General features: G+C 48.0%; 1 protein-coding gene across 7 annotated transcripts in view; it reads right to left on the reverse strand.

Moving 5' to 3' along the window:
* Positions 1-21,749, reverse strand: part of KCNIP1 (Kv channel interacting protein 1) — a 392,942-nt gene that overhangs the window by 220,927 nt on the left and 150,266 nt on the right. For 5 of the 7 annotated variants that reach the window (XM_011968659.1, XM_011968655.1, XM_011968657.1 and 2 more), the window contains exon 1: positions 21,464-21,749. The exons of the other annotated variants lie outside the window; for them this stretch is intronic. In XM_011968659.1, coding sequence (XP_011824049.1) covers positions 21,464-21,524 — 61 coding nt within the window. In that variant the 5' untranslated portion in view covers positions 21,525-21,749. The remainder of the gene's footprint in view (positions 1-21,463) is intronic. 7 annotated transcript variants of the gene reach the window in all.

Here is a 21,749-nt window from a genome sequence, read left to right on the forward strand (position 1 = left end):
CCAAGGTCATCTGACTACTAAGTGCGGGAGTAGGGGTGAGGACCCAGGCAGCCTGCGGAGTGCATGCTCTTAGACTTTCTGCTAGAGGCCTGCAGAGACAAGGTGTCACCCACGGACACAGCTGTTTCCAAAGCCCAGGACAGCTGGCTCCACGTATGGGATCCTTCCACAGATCCTGGTCTCAGAGCAGGGACCCAGTAAATGGGGTGCCTCAGGCTGAACCCAGGGCCTAAATCTTAGGCAAAGTTTCCCAGGCCTTGTGCAGAAGTCCCCTCTTAATGCCACCGCCGTCAAATGTCCTCTCCTCGGTTTATCCTGGAAAGCCGAGTTGAGTTGCACACTTTTCTCCTCCTGCTCCAACCCACTTCTCAGAGTCAGGGGTTTGGTGGGGAGGAAAGCCCTGAGAGAACTCAGAGAACGTGATCACTCAGAGGGAGCTGTCTGCTCCATGACAGGGCAGCCGGGCCTCAGAACCAAGGACATTGGGCTGGGTCCTGGGGTGGCCATGAGTAAGGCCCTCCTCTCTCAGGACCTGTTTCTCCCTCTGTAAAATGACGGCATGAACCAGTTTAAACTGAATTCCCACCCCACCCCACACCACTCCTCCACCGCCCACGCTTGGATTTCACATTTTGTGTTTCCATCTTGGGGCAGGCAGCAGACAGTTGATAAGACGGCCACTGTGCACTGGTCATGTTCTGAGTCTTTTCCATGAATATGTCATTGAATCCTCCCAACAACCCCATGGATGGGTTCTGTTATTACTACTATTTCTATGTTATAGACGGGAAGAAAGAATAACAGAGGGGCCGAGTGACTTGTCCCAGGTCACACAGCTAGCAAGTGACACAGCTAAGATTTAAACCCACACAGTGTAGCTCCAGAGGCCAGAACGTTCACCCTTGCGTCCCTCCCTTCCACACATGTATGTTCAGGCTTGGCAAAGCCACACTGGACATGGTAGAAGTGCAAGTGACATCCGATAGGGTTGGGTGTCACGAGCAGGGCAGGGGATGCAGCACTGGAGTGCTGGCAGCTTGCGAAGGGTCTTCAGCACAGTCAGAAGGGGCCAAGTTGGTGCTGAGAGTGAAGGAAACCATGGAAGGAGTCCAACCATGGGATCAGGTAGCCAGATTTACTGCAAGACATTGGATCTGGAGGCAGTGGGAGGCCGGTCCCCAGGGGATGAGGGTGGGGAGGCCAGGGAGGAGGCCACCACAAGAAAGCCAGGGCGGACCATGGAGCCCGGATCTGGGCTGTGCCAGAGGATGGGGGAGCTGGGAGGAGAGGCAGGAGCCAAGGCACATCTGTTGTAGAACTGACACGACCTGGCTTCGGATGGTGCACAGGGAGTGGCAAAGGACTTGCGGGTCAGGACTCCTGGGTGCCTAGTAGAGGTCTGGGAGGATAGGTGTGTCTGGCTGGGAAGAGAATATGAACTGAGAGACAGACTGGGGTAGGAGGAGAACAGCTCAGGTTGGAGTGCAATGGGCTGGAGGAGACACGTGAGGGAGATGCCCAGCATCCATTTGCAGATGCCAGGCTGGAAAGACACTTGGTGTCATCCGCAGGTATGTGCTAACGGGCAGGGGTGGATTGTCCCAGGGAGGTGACAGATACAGGGAGTACAGAAGAGGGATTAGGTCAGAACTCTGGGGACCCCCTCCTGTAAGGGGGTGGGTGGAGAAGAGAACTCATCAACTCCCTGCCTCCCTTAGCTTTACGTTTGCCATGTCCTGGCCCAGCCAGGTAGGAGTCTTAGGAGGAGGAATGATTACCCTCTTCTTTCAAAGTCGACTCAGAATCAGCCACTGGCTGCAGTTCCGGAACCCTGCCTTTCTGCGCTGGCACCAGCCCAGGATTCTCCAGCAGGCTCTGAATCGTGTAATTATCCATGCAATAATTATGCCTGGCAGAAAGCATTGGCTTTCCTGGGGAGGGCTTCCCAGAGCATCGCATAGCAGTCCAGCCACCCTCAGCCTGCTCTGAGGACAGCTCTCTACAGCCCACGAGATCGGGAACGCAGTCCCTGGCCGAGGGAGCTGAACTGTACCTTGGGCACCTGTCAGGCTGTCTCTTCAGGTGGCAGGGTGGGGGAGGGGGAGCTGCCCACAGCACTTGCTTGGGCTTCCTGGATGTACAGCCCATCTTGACCTGCTCCCACCAGCATGCTTCCACCATCTCCCACAGCCCTATTTATGACCCAGAGGGAAAAAATCTATCAACTTGGAGCAGTAGCTAATCAGTTTACTCGGTTGCCTGGGGTCTCCTGATGTAATTGTAATTCCTACTAAGGCACTGGCGAGTGTCAGACTCATTTCAACAACTGCTGCAGACGCGATCATCAAAGCTCCAAGATTCCTTTGTTCCAAGTCCTATTCAGAAGCGGCTTGGGAGGTCCACTTTAGAGGGAAAACTCTAAGCATTGGAAATTTTTTCCACTTCCTCTCCTTCCTGCCGCACTCTTCCTTACAGAGATCAGGGAAAATCTGCCAGAATGTCCCAGTGCAGCTGGAAACAGACCCAGACCCCTGGGGTGTGGATGTGGCTCCCAAATGCCCACGGGCTGGCCAGAGAAGCCTCATGCTGAGGCAGGAATGGTGCCCCGGGGAGGCTGCTGGCTGTGTCCCAAAGACCTCACAAGGTGGCATTTACCTTGGCGAATTCCCCAGCCTCTGGCAGTGAGCCTTGGAGGCTTGGAAGCCTGATTTTGCTGGCATACCCAGCAAAAGGGACTCATCTGTCAGGCGAATACTCCCATTAGCTCAGATCATGTGACCAACATATAAACCACAATGAGAAAAGCAACTGCCATGCAGAACAAGAATGCTGAAGTTGTCATGCCTGGCATTGTCTCTCCCTGAGGCAGAGCTGCCTGGGGAGGACATTGCAATAATGTTTCTTGGTGAACCCAGACTCATCGGGATGCTGGTGGAACCACTCAAATGTTTAATGGCAACAGGCTCTGACCATCTGCTGCAGGCTGTCCTCGGGAGGGAGGCAGCTGACATCAGGATTACACAGGCCTTGTCCATGGTCAGGGCAGGGCTTCCCTGGACAGGCTTGGTGTGGACCCTGCCAGTTAACCTCTGGTCCCTGAGCTGCCCTGCTCTGTGCCCAAGATGACCACATAGCACCTGGGCTCAGACTCCTTGGCCAGCTGGGACTCCACCCAGCTGATCTGGTGCCCAGCCCTGAATTGCTGCTGGTAGCAGGCCTGACTGTGATCTTTATACTATATCATGTGCTTCTCCAAGACTAGAGTTGTTCCTGGACCAGAGACCACATATTCTGCTCCCCTTTCACCTAGATGTAGAGGAGGCCTTAGGGCTGAGGGAGCAACAAGATGGAAGGAGGCTGGGTCCCTGAGTGACTACATGGAAGAAGGCTACTGGCCCACCAAGAACAGTTATATGAATGATAAAAACAATTCTATGTGTCAGTCTACTGCAATATTGGGGTTTATTTGTTACATCAGCTAGGGTTACCCTAAAGTATGATTGTTCTAGCCTAGGCCTACCTCCTTGAGATTATGGTTGTCAGCCAAAGGAGTGCTAAATCTTTGGAAAGACTTCAAATTTATATTCAAACACCATCTCTTGTGTCACTCCCAAAGGTGGCTGATAGTGCATGCTGTGTATGGATTTTGCTCTCCTAAGTTCTAACTTTGATTCTCCTTGTCCCTCCCAGATGTAAGCTGATGTTACTTGGAGATCCCTAGCCACAGACATGACATTGCAAGTGGGATTCTGAAAGTCTAATGATTTGTACAAATCAGCACACAAATGACTGAAATGGTCTTTCACTCTGGAAGAGGAGTTTGAACACACACATACACAAACATAGAAACACACATTCACAAAAGCAGGTGGGAGACAGAGCAGAGAGACAGCCTGCACTGAGCAGATGGAGCAGTGAACATGGGCTTGGTGAGAACTAGAATGCAAATAAACTTCATCTATCTTCCATGTCAGCTATGTTCAACTGGGAGTGACTGCTTGAAGCATTGTGTTAAGAAAGATTCTGAGGTCACATTCTAGCTCAGAATAAAAAAGTCTCATAAGGAGGGATCTGTGTTTGCCATGGCTGATGGATATGGGAGGGATAGCACATGCCAGGCAGTGTCATGCTTGCACTAAGGACTAGGATTGTGGTTGCAGAGGAACCTGTATTTATCAAGTCTGTCGCCTGAGACCCATGGGCTCACACTGTAACAATTGAAATGTTGTTAATCCTCAAACAGGTGTCTGTTATGGAGCAGGCATTTACATATACCTTCATAATCAAGCCTCACAGCAACCCTAGAAGGGGGGTGTTAACTCTGTTTTGCCGACGAAGGATCTGAGGCTCATAGAGAGTAGGTGACTTATCCAAGGCCACAGGCCTAAGAAAGGCAGAACCAGGTTCCTGAACAGCACTGCCCGGCTTCTGAATCTGTGCGCTTCACCATTATGTGGAGCCTTCCCTGAAGGAAGTGGTGTCTGGGTTGAGAAGGGCCAATGCATGCCAGCCCCAGAGTCCGGCTGCTGAAACTGACAGCAGAGCAATGGTGGGCGAGAGTGAGGAGAGGTTGTCTCCAGGGAAGCTCAGGCGGAGGTAATGCAAACACCAAAATGTTTTTGAGTTGGATCTTCCTACAGCCATTCTCTGTCTCTCAAGTTGGTTTATCGTTCCCCTAAAGTTTTGGATGACAGCCAAGAAAAGGAGGAAGAGAAGGAAAGAGATGGAAGAGTCTTGTGTTGTCAGTTCCTATGATGTGCAAGGCCCCAGGGAGGGACTGTGGAGCTGGCAGTCAGAACTGGGATTCAGTCTACCATTGCGTCAAGTTGGCTGCACAACTGAAGGAAACAGCTATCCTGGGCCTCAATTTCCCCAAGTGTCAGATTGAGCTAATACTAGGTAGCAGGTAGAATCTCTGAGACCTAAGGGCACAGACGGGCCTGGGTTCTGATGCTGTCTCTGTATTTAGCAGCTATGTGACCTTGCGTTGGTCATCACTTCTCCTCTCTGAGCTTCAGTTTTCTTGTCTCTACAACTGAGACAATAACAGCATCTGCTTCATAGGACTGTGTGACAATTAAATGAGATAATTTAAGGGTAGTGCCCAGCACAGTGTCTGACGTATACAAAGAAAGCATGCTTCATCCCTCCACACACACGCACACACCAAACACCCTTTAAGGAACTCCTCCTGTCTGACACATAGAGTCGCAGGGTGGTACCAGAAGCTTGGCGACAGCTTGCCTCAGTTTCCACCCTTTGCAGATTGCATAGGGCGCTTTGTAACCTGGAAGACATTCAGCCTAGATTCTGTTAATTTCTTTACGCTTTCGCTCACCCTCTGTCTTTGCTTGAATTCTTTGTACCTGATTTCTCTTCTACCTCTTTCAACAATAAGAACAATAACAACAATACAAATGACAACAACCAATTAATTTTGTCTCTGTGGAGGGCTTGCTATGGGCAGGCAGCTGCTGCCTGCACTCCACATGTTTACATTTTCTTCCATACTCTTATTACGCATCTGCCTCCCTTCCTTCCTCCCTTTCTTGACTTTGTTCCAAGATTTGGGGGAATAATAAATCAACTCCAGAGACAGATAAAGGCTGCAGGCAGCTCTAATCCAAAAACCACTTTGGTCTTTCCATTACCTTCTGTCCTGTGCTGCCTCGGAGACAAATTCCCTCCCTCGCTCCATTTACACTTCATTTTCCATCCTCTTCCCAAAGAGCCAATGTGGTCAATATTACTAACCTTACTGGACACAAGAAGACAGTAGGGCTCAGCAGAAATACTTTTCTAGGGCCACAGAGCCAGGGAAAAACAAGTCTGGGATTTAAATCCAAGGGTATTTGGTCCTCAAATCGTATTCCTTATTCAGCAGAACAGCACTTGAACCTAAATGCCTGCAGGCCATCTCATCTATCTCGACAATCGCACTGGCACCATGTGACTCATTCAGAGGACACTCTCAGGCCAGAGTGCCAGAATCAGGGGATTCAAGGTGAATCCAAACCACACATGTTCTACCTAGGAGACTCACAAAGTCTCCAGTCTATCATTATTGACCCATCTATCAGCTCAATGTCTCCACTAGTAATGGAAATAATAAATGATACCAATATTAATAGCTGCTGCCATTAACGGAGCCCTCACTATATGCCACACCCCTAAAAACCATGAGAACCTTATAATGCTGGTGTGAGGATTATTCCTTTTCCACACACAAAGAACAGAGGCTCTACAGGTGCCTCTGACTTGCCTAGAGCAGAGCGTGGGTGGGCTGTGGAGGCACTGGCACCTGAAATCACTTCTGTAATCCCTCCCACTATCGGGGAGGACTTGCTGCCAAGAAGAACATTTCCAGAGCCAGGACATGCCTCTCATTCCTGCCGCACAGCAAGGTCACTGAGGAGGGAGGCTTGGACTCTCCAGAAGCAGCCGGCGGGAGAGACCGTTTTCCCCACTGTTCCCTGTGATCGGTTAGCATAGAATCTGGATAGAACAGGCCCTATCTCTGAAGGCAAGGTGGTGGGTACAAAGGGCCGGGCAGGCTGATATCTGGGGGCTTCCAGAGGCAGAGTAGGTGCTAAGAAGTCTTCCTGACCTGCCAGGTTATCGAATTGCTCATGCTGGCGATGGTGTTAATGCAGGTATATTCTGATGTGCCTGATATCCCCCGCGTTATCTTCAAAGATGAAACATTTAACTCTGATAAGTTCATCCAAGAGAACAGCCTGTGTCTTTCTGCAAGTTCATCCCTTCATTTCACAAATATTTATTGAAGACTTGACGATGTACCAGCCACGGCACTGTGCTACGTGCTGGAATGCAAATGTCAAGAAGGCAGCTTACATTAAAATGATTCTGAAAGTACCAACCAGGAATAAGAGAAATCTGGAGGCACGTGCTGATTTGTCTTATTCTTTCCTAGTTTTGACAAATACACCTGGGGGAATTCAAGTTCTGGGGGTTGGAAACCCTTCTGTGCAGCCTAGTCAAAGAAGATAGTTTGGACAAAGAGAATGGTTGCCTCCAATTCACCAGTGCTGTTGACACCACTACCACTATCATCCTACCAACAACACTACTACTCACATCACTATATCATCACCACCATCAGTCCTTCTGCTACCATCACCACTGCCACCATCACCACCTTTCATCACAACTACTATCACTACCACCATACCATCACCATCACTATCATTATGACCACACCATCGTCATTACTATCATCATCATTACCACCATCACCATTGCCACCACCACCACCTCCATAACCACCACCATTATATCACCGTTACCATCATCACCACCACCACCACCATCACTACCATCATTACCATCATCACCATCAAGACCTCCATAACTGCTACCATCACTGTCATTACTACCACAGCATCATCATTATTATTATCATTATCAGCACTATCACCCTTGTCACCACCACCACCATCACTATCACTGTCACCATCATCACTACCACTACCACCATCACTACCACCATTACCATCATCACCATCACCACCTCCATAACCGCTAACGTCACTGTCACTACTACCACAGCATCATCATCATTCTCAGCACCATCACCCTTGTCACCACCACCACTTCCATAACCACCACCATCACTATCACTTCACCATCATCACAGCACCATTGCCATCATCACCATCACCACCTTCATAACCACTATCATCACTGTCATTACTACCACACCATCATCATCACTATTATTATTATCACCACCAGCTCCATCGTCACCACCACCTCCATAACCACCTCTATCACTACCACCAATACCATCATCACCACCACCTTCATGATCGCCATCACTACTACCATCGCCATCACCATCATCACCACTGTCACTATCATCACCAGCACCATCATACCACCATCACTGTCATTACTACCATATCATCATCATTACTATTATTATTATCACCACCAGCTCCGTCATCACCACCACCTCCATAACCACCGCTATCACTACCACCAATACCATCATCACCACCACCCTCATGATCGCCATCACTACTACCATCACCATCACCATCATCACCACCGTCACTGTCGTCGCCAGCACCATCATACCACCATCACTGTCATTACTACCATATCATCATCATTACTACTATCATCATCACTATTATCATCATCACCATCACTACCACCATTACCATCGTCACCATCACCACCTCTATAACCACTACCATCACTGTCATTACTACCACACCATCATCATTACTATTATTATTATCACCACCAGCTCCATCATCACCACCACCTCCATAACCACTGCTATCACTACCACCAATACCATCATCACCACCACCTTCATGATCGCCATCACTACTACCATCGCCATCACCACTACCATCGCCATCACCATCATCACCACCATCACTATCACCAGCACCATCATACCACCATCACTGTCATTACTACCATATCATCATCATTACTATTATCATCATCATCACCATCACTACCACCATTACCATCATCACCATTACCACCCTTATAATCAATAATGTCATCTATACTATAATAATCACCATTACCACTAATATTGTAATCCTCCATCATCATCATCATTACTGCTGTGAAGCCCCTACTGTCATTACTGTCACCAACACCTCTGCCATCATCAACAATATTATCCCTTGATATGGTTTGCCTCTATGTCCCCACCCAAACCTCATGTTGAACTGTAGTTACCAATGTTAGAGGAGGGACCGGGTGGGAGGTGATTGGATCATGGGGGCAAGTTTCCCCCAAGCTGTTCTCATGATAGTGAGGGAGTTCTCATGAGATCTTGTTGTTTAAAAGTATGTAGCACATCCCCCTTTGCTCTCTCTCTGTCCTACCACTATGTGAAAGTATGCCTGCTTCCCCTTTAGCCTTCTGCCACAATTGTAAGTTTCCTGAGGGCTCCCCAGTCATGCCTCCTGTAAAGCCTGTGGAACTGTGAGTCAGTTAAGCCTCTTTTCTTCATAAATTACCCAGTCTCAGGTAGTTCTTTATAGCAGTGTGAAAACAAATACATCCATAATATAATAATTACCACCACGAATAACACCATCCCCATCACCACCGTCACACCGTCACAAGCATCATCACCACCACTATTATCAAAATCATTATTATTGCTATGACCATTATTGTCATCTAATACTGATCCCCACCATGTATGCACTGCTTTATAGCTTACTAAACACATTCCTATTATCTCACTAATGCTCATGACAATCCAATGAATTGATACCATGATTGTTATTGTTTAACAGATGAAGAAGCTGATATGCAGAAAGGGGCTAAACAATTTCTTCAAACCACACAGCTCCTAAAGGGTAAGCTAGGACTGACCTTCAATTCTATTTCACCCAACACACCATCAGCTCTCTTCATCAGCTCTAAGTTGTTATGGAATGGCCTCCAATGTGCTATGTTTTTGCACCACGCCACAATCTTTGATGTTCATATCATGTGAATATGCTGTTGGCGAGTGGGGGAGGTCCTCAAAGTCATGCCCAAGTTTCTCTGCCACATGAATTCTAATTAAGGAATCCCAAGTCTTTGTGCATCTCTGTGAAATATCAGTTCAAGTCACCAAGTACCAGTCTTTTACCCAGAACTGTCCTGGGATCCTCAAAGATGCTCAGAAGGGAAGAAAGAAAGGTCCAGGTCTCTGAGGAGAGGTCACTCTTGCTGGAGAGTCAAGCATGTTTATAGGGAATGATGATAGAACAGTACAAGGTAATCAAAGGCTAAATCATGGAGACAAATAGTAAGTTCCTTGGGAGAGGAGAAGGAGGAATCAAATGTAAGCTGCAGTGATCATGGGGAGACACTTAGGGGGACAAGGGTGGCGGTGAGAGGGCACAGTCTCTATCCCTACTTACTCGGTGCTTTTCTCATCCTCGCTGTCCACTACCTCCTAGGACCTTGTCCCACTCTCCTGAACATGGACAGCCTGACTCTGCTCCTTGCCTCCCACTTCTGATGGTATCTTCTTTCTGTTAACATCCTCCAAGTCACAAGCATACATAACATCACTGGCATTTTTAATTCCTTTCCCCTTCTTGTTGCCTGCCTCTGTGACTTTGCTCATCCTGTTCCTTCTGCCTAGAACTTCACTAACCTACATTCCTGCCTGGGCCAACCCCTAGCTCATTTGCTGAGCTCTAATGCCATCTCTTTCGGCCACCTTCTCTAATTCTCCAGCCCCTGCCCCTCAGATAGAGGTGCTTTCTCCCTCCTCTGAATCCCCGCAGTGTTACATAATCTATAATGTCCTCTAGTTAAATGCTCAGGTTCAGCCTGGTCCAGAGATTCAGCATGCAGGCACTGGAGGCAAACCATCTGGTTTCAAATCCTGGCTTGTCCACTTATGAGAAGTGAGACATTGGACATTTGCTTATGCCCTCTAGTCTTCAGTGTCCTCATCTGGAAAGGGTCTAGTAATAGTGCTCGCTTCCTGGGGGTACTGTAAGGCTTACATAAAGTCAAGCTGCTAAAGTGTCTAGCACATAGCATGTCATAGATTTGCTGTTAATGTAATTATTATGACCAGAGAGAAGTTCCTTGGGGACAAAGACTGTGTCCAACATAACTAATTTTCCAGCAGCTTCTTCTTCAGGGTAAGGCAAATGAGAGCCAGAATTGCCTCTAGCAGAGGCTACATGATATGGACCAATGTACAGAGTGGTCACTTAGCAAGGGAAAAACCAGGGAGGGCGGAATGGTAGCACCAGGTGAGAACAGATGCAATAGGCAGTTGGGAATGACAGAGGGTCCCTGGGAAGATCAGGACAAGATTCAATGCTCATTGTAGTCCCAGGTTTTCCTACCTCCTCTTATAATGCACTCTGAGGACATATCAAATCATAAGGTGCTTCTAGGAAATGAGTGAGGCTTGCATTTGGAGTGTCAACATCAAGGGCTTTGGAAGTGGCCAAAGCTGGTGTGAACCCTGTTCTTCCACCAGGCCTCTGGGGGACTTGGGGCAAGTCACTTCTTCTCAAGACTCAGTTTCCTCATCTACAAAATAGGGGGATCAGTGCCTGCCTCTCACAGTGTGAGATTTCGTCTGTTACATGGGAATAATTGTACTGCCTACCACATAGGGTTGTTGTGAGGATTACATTAGTTTAATGTACCAAAGGCGCTTAGAGTGGTACTTGGCACAGATTGCTATATAAATGTCACAAGGACTATTTAAATGTTATGTTTGTTACTGTTGTTATTTTGTCAACACCTTGCACAGTCCTTGGCATGCAGCTGGTGCCCGATACAGATCGGTTTTTTTCCTTTTCCTGTCTGGTTCCAACTCCAATGCTGAAATGCCTCTCAGGCACACTCAAGAGATGCTTAAAGCACTAGCAAAGTAGAGGCATGAAAAATCGAGTTTTGAAAGCATATTTGATTTCAGAAAAGTCACTAAAGTAGTCAACATGGGAAAAATCCAAACTTGGCAGACCTCCTTAGACTTATCTTACTGTTTCTCCTTTGAAATGCCTGTGTAGCCATTGGTGGGGCAGGGCAGGGTGGGACGGTGGTGGGAGGACCTGATCATTTTAGTGTTAGGGCATACAGGGCTTAGAGTCCTAATCAGCCCAGGGCTGGATGTATGCAAAGGGGGAAGGAAAGAAGGGGAGCCCCTTGCTGCCCTGACTTCGATGGGTGGGGAAGCCTCCTGAAGACACCCCTGCTGAGTGCACGATTTGGACATCTGAAAGAGTCATACATGGGCGAATCCCAGAGATGGAGAGAAAGTGCAGCCTCAGTCACACGGATGCAAATGTGCCAGCTCCCCCAAGGCAGCTGGGAGCTGCATGGTCTCCACCAGAACACTCCTCTCACTCTGGGTCCAGGGTTGGCATGGATGAGGAGCTGATGGAGCCAAGAGGAGGCTGTCGTTTTCAGTTCCTGGGAGCTGGGAAACTAGCCGTCACTGCTCAGCCTCTTCCTGGGGCTCAGAGGCTTGCTTGTCCTGGATGTGCCCTCCAGCTGCAGGCAGGAGCCCAGGTGGTGGAGTGCCTCGCAATCAGATCCGCTTCAAGTACTTGCTCGCTAATCACTAGCCAATCAAGAACCTCCCTGAACAGAAGTTCCTAGTCTGCGAAGTGAGAATAATAATGAAACCATTACAGGCCTCCTACAAAAATAAAAAGATTGCTTTTTTGGGGGGATCCCCACCAACAGAGAGGTCCTACTAGACCCCCTGGAAAAGGTATTTGACTTTAATTCTCCAGGCCCTGCCTGTGTCTGTTTAGACTCCTACTTTGGTCACATTTTCTGGCTTCAAATCCCACACAAAGGCTCTGCATGTAAGCCAGGCTGCCAGCCTGCTCTGGGATTCTGGACGTTATCAGTGAAATCCATTATGCAGGTAAGTCTCTAGTTGCGGTCCACACGGCTCTGTCCTGCACCCTGTTCTGGCCTGTGTTCTTAGAAGCAAGTTAGATAAAGACCTAGAATGCCTCCTTATCATATCTTCAGGTAGCAGAAAACTTGGAAGTATAGCGAAGATGACAGCTGGTGGAATCAAGATTCAGGATCTCACTTGGCTGGAATAACATTTAAAATGAGTAAATTAAAACTTAATGGGCATACGTCATCCTGCACTTTTTCTTTGTTGTTAAAAAGAAAGAGAGAAAGAAAGAAAAACAGACAAGCTTGATTGCAGAAATGCAAATCTGGGAATGTGACTTCACAACATCTTATATGAGATGACCAGGGCCGGGGTTCAGATGTCAGGCCTGACACTTGAGTTATGTGATTGTGGGCAAACCACTCACCTTCTCTGGACTCTATTTTCTTGTTTGTAAAATGAGGCTTAAATCAGAAGTCTTCAAAGTCCTCTTTGAGCTTGATATATAATTTTGTATAATATAATACATATAGTTCCATTATCTGTGCTTTAGGCCAGTATTCCTCAGACTTCAGTGGGCATATAAACCATCTGGTGGTTTTGTTAAAATGCAGGTTCTGACTGGGTAGGTCTGACTGAGTTGAGGCCTAGGACTCTGTATTTCTTTTTTCTTTTTTTTTGAGTTGGAGTATCGCTCTGTCACCCAGGCTGGAGTGCAGTGGTGCAATCTCGGCTCACTGCAACCTCCACCTCCCCGGTTCATGCCATTCCCCTGCCTCAGCCTCCCGAGTAGCTGGGACTACAGGCGCCCACCACCACGCCTGGCTAATTTTTTTGTATTTTTAGTAGAGACGGGGTTTCACCATGTTAGCCAGGATGGTCTCGATCTCCTGACCTTGTGATCCACCCGCCTCGGCCTCCCAAAGTGCTGGGATTACATGCGTGAGCCACTGTGCCCAGCCGGGACTCTGTATTTCTAACAAGCTCCCAACCGATGCTGAGGCTGCTGGTCTGAGGAGCACACTCTAAGGAACATAGACCCAGATAGTAATAATTTACCTTTAGTGCATTCTGTGTGCTGACCGTTGCATCTTACATGCATGATTGCATTTAATCCTCATAACAACCTGGGAGGGAATTACCAGCAATATCCTCGTTTTCTAGATTATGTAGAGATGAAAGTTCACAGAAGCGAGGTAACGTGTTCAATGTCACACAGCTAATGAGTTGCAGAGCCAGGATTTGAATTCTAGGTCTGCCTAACCAGGAGTATATGCTCATAACAACCATACAACATATGCAGGTGATTCGGGCCAACATGTGGCTAAGGAGAGAAAGGAAATGAACGCAAGAGCAGTAAGGTACTTGCAAATGTACTAGCAAGCTCTTGTGTTTTTTTCTTAGCAGTAATAACCACTTGTAAACTGACTGACCTCTCCTTGCCCACCTGGACCATGTGAAAACTCTGATCCTGGTCCCTAGTTCTGAATGTTTGCAATTCTAACATACTTGGAGGATATTTAAACACTCTATCTTCACTGACAGGCAATGATGGCTATAACAAAGGGAGAAAATTTTAGTTCACATAAATGATTAGAGCAGAGGAGAGACGTTTAATCCTATTAATGAATTTGCTAATTGGCCTTTTGCCCCCAATCATTTCATATGCGGGCTTCCACAGCATCAGATTAAATGGAAATAGATCTAGGGGGAGGCGGGGTTGGGATGCCGCTAAAAGCGTTTTGCTCAGGGCCTGCACGTAGCTCAGTTGTTCCGTGTGGCTAATGAGGTGCTTCAGTCTATCCTTGAATGTCTTTTCCCCAACATCCATGCACCCGTTTTGACAGTTTTCCTACTCAGGTCCCTAAGGTTCCGGAGGCAAAGCCAGGAGGAGAGGAGGTTAGTGTGGCAGTTAGAAGCTCAGGCTCTGGGATCAACCAGAACCAGGCTCTGAGATTCCCAAGTTCTATGACCCTGAGTAAGGCACTTCCCTTTTTAGAGCCTCAGGTTCCTCAACTACAAAATAAGAACTGTAACAGCATCTTGTCCTCCAGGGTTGGGGTTAACAAAATAACACAGGAAAGAACTGAGCAATGTACCTGGCACTGGGTGGAGGACACAGTGATTTGGGCTAGCATTATTATCCTCCCTGGCGGGTAACCTGCATTTTCATACCTCACTGTTGGGAATTGCTTTTACCATCTAAAGTTGACAACTTCCCTTAGGAATCACCAGAGAAACTGCTTAGGGTGCCAGTGACCATGAATATAGTGGCTCGGGATCTCAGAGGGCTGGAATCAGAGGCCACAGCTCAAAGGGATGGGGAGATTACCAAGGGTAACACCGTCATCATCCAGGTGGAGCAAGGCAGAAGGAAGGGGCCTGCCCTGAGATGGGACAAAAGGCGGCAGCAAAGCCAGCACTGCCAACTCACCTGGTGTGCATCACCGTGTTCACTTCCTTCTTGGCCCTCATGCGGCCCTGTAGGGAGACACTGTCCTTGTCCGCATTTTTGTTTTTTGTTTGTTTGTTTGTTTGTTTTGAGATGCAGTATCGCTTTGTAACCCAGGCTAGAGATTGCGCAATGGCGCAATCTTGGCTCACTGAAACCTCTGCCTCCTCGGTTTAAGCGATTCTCCTGCCTACGCCTCCTGAGTGGCTGGGATTACAGGAGTGTGCCACCACACCTGGCTAATTTCTGTATTATTAGTAGAGACGGGGTTTCACCATGTTGGCCAGGCTGGTCTTGAACTCCTGACCTTATGATCTGTCCACCTCAACCTCCCAAAGTGCTGGGATTACAGATGTGAGCCACCATACCTGGCCCATTGTCCCCATTTTAGAGAGGAGGAAACTGAGGCCTAGAGAGGCTCAGCTATGAACCGAAGAAAAGGAGTTGAATCCCAAGGCTCTCTTATTTTAATGCAGTGCTCCTAACCATAATGCAATCCTACTTCTAGCTTTCTGATTTGAGTGGTATGTGGTTCCTACTTCCCCCCACCGCACCAATGAAGCTTTTAGTCTGGCCTTGAATAACAAGATTTAATCCAAAGTACTACTCCCATGGCTGGGGTATGGGAAGCTAGCAATATCGCAACTGACTGCAACTACTTCCAGAAGGTGACCTATTTAAAATACTACCGGGAGGAAAGGGAAGCATTTAAAGAGAAGTTTCTCTGGAGGCCCTAGGACTCTTAGGCTCTCTCTCTCTTTTCTAAAAACTGCTTCTTCCCTGCCTGATGAATGGGAACATCAGCTCCAGGGCCATTATGCAGAATTTTGCAGAGCTTCTCCCCAGGAGCAGACCTGGATTCCTCATCTGCACCGCTGCATTCCAGCACCACTCAGAGCCATCGAGAACGCACACTCTGGCCCATCCATCCTTACCTCCATGCCTCCAGCATCCATCAAGTCTGGATGCAGTGTCAGGCCTGACAGAGGCCCTGGGATAAGACTCAGTCCCTGAAAGCTAGTCAGAGAGATAAATGTGTAAACCCACAATGACAACCTCATAGTGTGTTCAGAACTGTAGTGAGGGGAAGCAGCAACAGCTATGAGGGAAGAGAGAGGGGAGAGATGTGCTCTGCCTGCAGAAGCTGGGAAAGGCTTCCCAGAGCAGTGGCATTAAATGGGGCCTTGAAGGCTAAGTAGGAGTTGGCCAGGTGAATGAGGAGATGGAGGAGGAGGGAGGATGAGGAAGCCAGAGTGGATCTTAGGCAGAAATGACAGCAGGGAAACAATGCTGAAGGACATTTGTGGACTGGCTAAGTGAACAAATGAACAAGTGGATAAATATACAGATTCTGATCTCACCCAGGCAAGGCAAGGGTGAACCTGAAATATAAGGGAAGACAAGGGGAGTCACCATGAGTCAGTCTCTACTTTTCTTTCAGCAAAAGAGTGAAAACTTAGACATCTCCTCACCTTCTCCAAAGATGCTATACACCTTCCAGTATCCAAAAAATTACCAGGACTCTTCTTGACTGAATTTATATTTTTCAGCTTTGGAGAACATGACTATCAATGCTCTTTGTGAAAAGATAGTCTTTTAATTATAGCTGTTCTGTCACTTCATCATCCATTCATTTATGGACATATTCATTCATTCATGCAGTCATTTATTCCATCATTCTTTCTGTCATTCAGTTGATAATTCATTTGTTTCTTCATTGATTCACTCCTTTACTGCTTCCCCCATTCATTCAATCATTCATCTTTTCACTCATTTGTTAAAGCATGTGCTCACTTATTCACTTACACATTTACAAAGCATTCATGGAGCAAGGCCCATCCACATAGACAAAGAGATCTAAGCCTTGGCCCTTTTCCAGAGACGAAGTCAAAACAATCCCACTGATTTTAGGCAGTAAGTCCTTCCCCTCTGTCTTCTGTTCTTTTCCATCTCTCTCTTTCTGTTTATCTTGAGCTCCGCTGAGCTTCTTCTGGGATTGAGGGACCAGAACTCTGCCTGGAGCTGGACGTGGGTTCCTCATACCTTTGTGATTATGAGGGGAGTGGGAGTAGAATCACTGTTCTCAGCACTTTCCTGCTAAATGGTAAACAGATTTGGTACATTTCATGGACAAAGTCAATTCAAAACCAGCAGGCTGAATAACAGAATTCATTCCCGGTAGAGGGCTGGTAACTGAAATTCCAGCGGGAAACTAACTTTTCCCGCAGGGTCTGCAATTCTAGAAAATAATGGAGAGTGGCCAACCATGCCATTGTTTATAATTTCCTCTAGAAAATTTTTTATTAAGTACCTACTATGTGCACAGAACCAAGCAGAGAGTTGTGAAGGATGAGTTAGATGAACGCCTACCCCAAGAACCCTGCCATCTGGTGGAGGGGAAAGGGGGTTAACATCTCCACTGATTGTCTAATTCCAAACACGATTGTGAGTCATAAGAAAACGTATGCCTTAAAAGAATACGGGAATTCGGATGGGAGAAGTCACTTCTCTCTGGGGCTTGGAGAAGGCTTCCTGAATGTGGAAACTGCTGAGAGAGGTCTTGGAATGTGCATGGAATTTTAACTATTAGACAAGGCAGCAAGGGGTGGGGTGGGAGAATATTACAGAATTAAAAGGACAGGCAAAGATGCAAAGATGGGTAAAGACCAAAGCACAAACATTTCTATAAATCAGGATTCTCCTTTTGCAGATAAAGAAACTAGCATTTACAAGCTAAAATGACTTGCCATACAGGACTATGTGACAACAAGACCACTGCTTCTCTATGTCTCTCTGTCTCTTGTCACCCTCCCAGATCTTTAGGTTGAAAATACTGCCTTGACCAATAAACCCTAAACCCAGCCTCATCAGGTGCACTCTGCTTCCATAAGTTCCCTGAGGTGCTCATTGATCTAGGAGCAAATATGGGACTATTAGGAACATTCCCATGTTTGGCCCTATGTTAACCAGTACCATATTAACTCACCATGTGGCCTTAGAAAAAGCATCTGATAGCCATGGAGTTGAGTTTACTCACCTATGCTATGACTATTATGGAGATCCGAAGCTCAGCCCTTTCAGAAAGTTCTGCATGCTTGCACTCGGTCATGGAGGATTTCTAACTCAGCCACCCCTGCAGTGTGGGATTATTTGCTAGTAGGCAGTTCTCTATTGAGATGGCCTTGATCTAGTGATGTTGTCCCTAAATTCTCCTGCCTCCCTGACAAGCCCAGCAGTTGTACCTGTATGGTCCTCCTCTGGTTCTCCTCAATGCCCTAGCCTGTCTCACTTGCCCATTCAAAGCCAGGAGCAGTGTCCTTGGTGTGTCATGCACATGCAAAACTGCTAGAGCCAGAAATTCTATCTGGGACTGGGATGCAGAGGCTGAATCCCAAAAGCAGGGCTCTTCTACTTTTAATTAAAGACACACAAAGATCCCAAACAGAGAGAAGGACAGGAAGTGAACCTGAATATTTTTATTCAGTGGCATGGCTCTTAAATTACTTTAGATTTCTGTTGCCTTTAGAGAGCTCTCTCTGAACACCAGGTTGGGCTGGATATCTTCTTGCAGCACTAATCATGCAGAGTTTTTGCCCCATTTAAAAACGATGTATGTTTCTAAATTGTATTATCAAAGCATTCAGGATTTTAATTGAGCAGGCTTTGATGTTTTCAGGACAAGCCACAGGGTAGAGGTCAGTGAGGGCTGAAGCAAGGGACGAGCATCTGTGTGCCTGGGTTTTTGGTCCTAGTTATCTGGATAGGGCTGGATAAGGTTTCCAGAAATGAGCTGTTAAGACTCTCAGATATACTGCCTACTTGGAAAATGGCCTTACTCTGGACGTTTGGAAGCCCCAAACAATAGAGCCACAAATTGAATAGTACCTAAAATTTGCAGACCACTTATAGAGCAGAGCTGTGCTAAATGCTTGACTTGCATGATCCTTGAAATCCACACAACACAACAGCTATTTTAAGATGGTAACTACTACTACCCCTGTTTTATAGTTGAGGAAAACAAGGCTTAGTCATCCAGCTAGTAAGTGGCAGAGCCTGAATTTGAACCCAGCAGGGAGACTGATTCCTGAGTTGAAAAATCCCAACTGCTCTCTTCTGACCGCTTCTAATTAGATCTGAGCCTCACGTCTCTGAGATCATAGCAGCAGCTCTGGTGAGAGCATCAACCACAAAAATATTAGAATTTGAGAACCAAATGGAACCTGAGGAAATGCCTAATGTGAATTTCTCCTTTTACAAAGAAGAAACTGGGACCCCAGTGGGGAAAAGTGACCTGGCCAGGATAGGATCCCTGACCACTAGCCTCCCCAGCCAGGGCTCCCTCCAGGATTCCAAGCTGCCTCCCATAGAAGGGTCTTCTGCTGATTAGCATTCCACTGTGCAAGGCAGTGAGATGACTCTGCTCCGGGGGCAAATGCCTGGGGGAACATATGCAGCTGGACCCCCGGACAACTCACGCCAGTGTCACAGGCTTTGTGCAGGAAGGGCTGAGTGCTCAGTGCTTTGGTGGCTTGTCTTGGGAGTCCACCCATTGGCCCCGAACCTGCCATGAGTCTCAAACAAACATTGTTGTGAGGGTTAAATGAGAGTTGTTGATCAAACACCTAGCACTATGGCAAGCACATAGTAGGGGCACACTGAATGCTAGTACCCCCTCTTCTCTTTCTTTGAATCCGAGACAGAAGCAAAGACCTTTGTACTTTGGGAATCCTGCAGGAATTCATCCAGGGTAAATTCCTGGATGTTTGGGGCAGGAGAAGGAAATGGTAGACAGCAATGCCTGAGCTCTTACTCTTTCCCCAGCCCTATGCAAGGGGCTCCGTATTCATCATTCATTCGATTCTCACATCCTTACAACAACTTCCTCTGGGTCCCTGGTGGCTGCAGCCAACACAGAATACGAAGCAGAGTCCCCCCTTCCTCGACTTCCTACATAACCAGTTTCCTTCCAGGAAGTAGCATACGAATTTTATGGATGAAAAACTGAGGCTTAGAGAGGTGGGGGGACTTGCCTGAGGTTCCAGAGGCAGGGAGTGATGGAGCTGGGATTCATACCCAGACTCAACTTGACTCAAGGCCTGAGATCTTTCCGTGACACCTAGCTCCAGGAGAGTCACAGGCATGCAAAATACTTAAAAACAAGCCCCTGACTTTCCTGTCCCCACAGTCCCCTGGCCTCTGAGACCGCATGGTGGTCAGACAGGTGATGAGGGAGAAGACCTAGATTTGGTGCTGAAAATTGTCCCCAGTCAAGCAGCATCCCAGGATCTGCAAGAGGTGAGGCTTGGAGTGTCAAGGCCTTGGGCTGAGCTTTGCAGATCTGTTCTGGTCAGGACTGGTAAAAGGGCAGCCAGTCCCTTCCTTGCCAGCAGGACGTGTAACTCAGCTGGACAAATGGGTCAACGCCTCTTCCTATGTTCTAGGCTGTAAATGCCAACTCAGATTCAGCACCTAAGATCTGCACCCAGAGATCGCTTTCCTTGGGGCTCAGCCAGCCTGATGCCTCTGGGATCTAGGCCAAAAGCTGGGACCCCTTCTTCCAGGGGGTTTCAAGGACAGTTTACTTGTGCAGATCTCTGTGGTTCTAACCAGGGTGAGACCAACCGCGTTCTAAGAGGAGAAGGGGTCCCTTACCCCCATTGCACTTCTACTCACTATCGGGCATATAGGGTAGGAGCTGTAACTCCCACCTGTATCCAGGATGGGGGCTCCGATGGTAGAACTTGAATGTTTAAGTGTCAAAGCTACTTAAAATCTTACCACTCATAGTGACATTCGAACATTAAACAAAACAAAACCCATCATTTCCCGTTTCCTAACTGCTTCCAGTCTCTTTATTCCAGCAACTAACTTTCGAACTGCTGGTAAGGAGACCTGCATTGTCCTCCAGGGCCCAACACACTGGTTCCAACTTCATCTGGACCCATTTGAGGACTCTCTCACAGGTGGTGAGATCAGCCATGTCTCGGCTGGGGACAGGTGGTGATGGAACAGCGTCCAGGCAGAAGAGACTCCAGGATATTAAATCCTTGCTGTAAGCTCAGCTCCCAGCCAGCCCTTCACGGTTGCTCCTCCTGACTCCCGGAGCCACCAGGACATAAGGCCTGGGAGTTTTACCCCTGGCAGTAGCTGATTCCTTTTGGCTTGCAGAGGTTTCGGGGGTGCAGACAGAGCACTCTTCCTGATGAAGGGACTCGCAGGTCTGTACCTGGCATAGCCGCCTGGGAGGAGTGTGGGAGTGTGGGAGCACCCTCACTGAGTGCTCAAACGCCAGCTGTCACACACACTTCCACCAGAGAATCCAGTCACCCCCCACCTGTGAACGTGCCTCTTCCTTCGGCTCCCAGAGATTTCCCCAGGAGGAGAGTCCCGGCGCCTGATGCCCCAGAGGGGTCCAGTCGCCGATGGGGCAAACATCCACTCCGGCTCCCTCCTCTGGTGTTCACACCAACCCTCCCACCGGTTTCTCTCTCCTTTGGATACAATCACCTGTCCGGGCTCCTGGTGGAGAGGGGAGTCCGGACTAAGGGAGGCAGGTGGCACACCCCACCTCGGCGCCCAGCACCCCCAAACCCAGACAGGGGAACAAAAGGAAGAAGGAGGTCGCTTACCTTTCGAGGGTCGCCTTTGTTTGGTTTGCAGAGATGAGAAGGTGCCCATGACGGCCCCCATGGCGGCGAAGACTTGTGTGCGAGTTGGGACCCCGGGCCCTGCCCCTCCCCTTCCCTGGAAAGAAATCCCCGTGGTTTGTCTACTCTGAATTGGAGGAGAGAAAAGCGACCAGCAGCTCGCCTGCAGCTTGGTATTCAGCGAGCGTGGAGCCGAGGCTAGGAGGTTTCTGGATTCCTTCTTCAGCCCGGCACATGCAGGGACTCAGGGCTAGCTGCTCCCCGCGAG

Source organism: Mandrillus leucophaeus, unplaced genomic scaffold, assembly GCF_000951045.1.
Source record: "Mandrillus leucophaeus isolate KB7577 unplaced genomic scaffold, Mleu.le_1.0 Scaffold855, whole genome shotgun sequence".
Lineage (NCBI taxonomy): Eukaryota > Metazoa > Chordata > Mammalia > Primates > Cercopithecidae > Mandrillus > Mandrillus leucophaeus.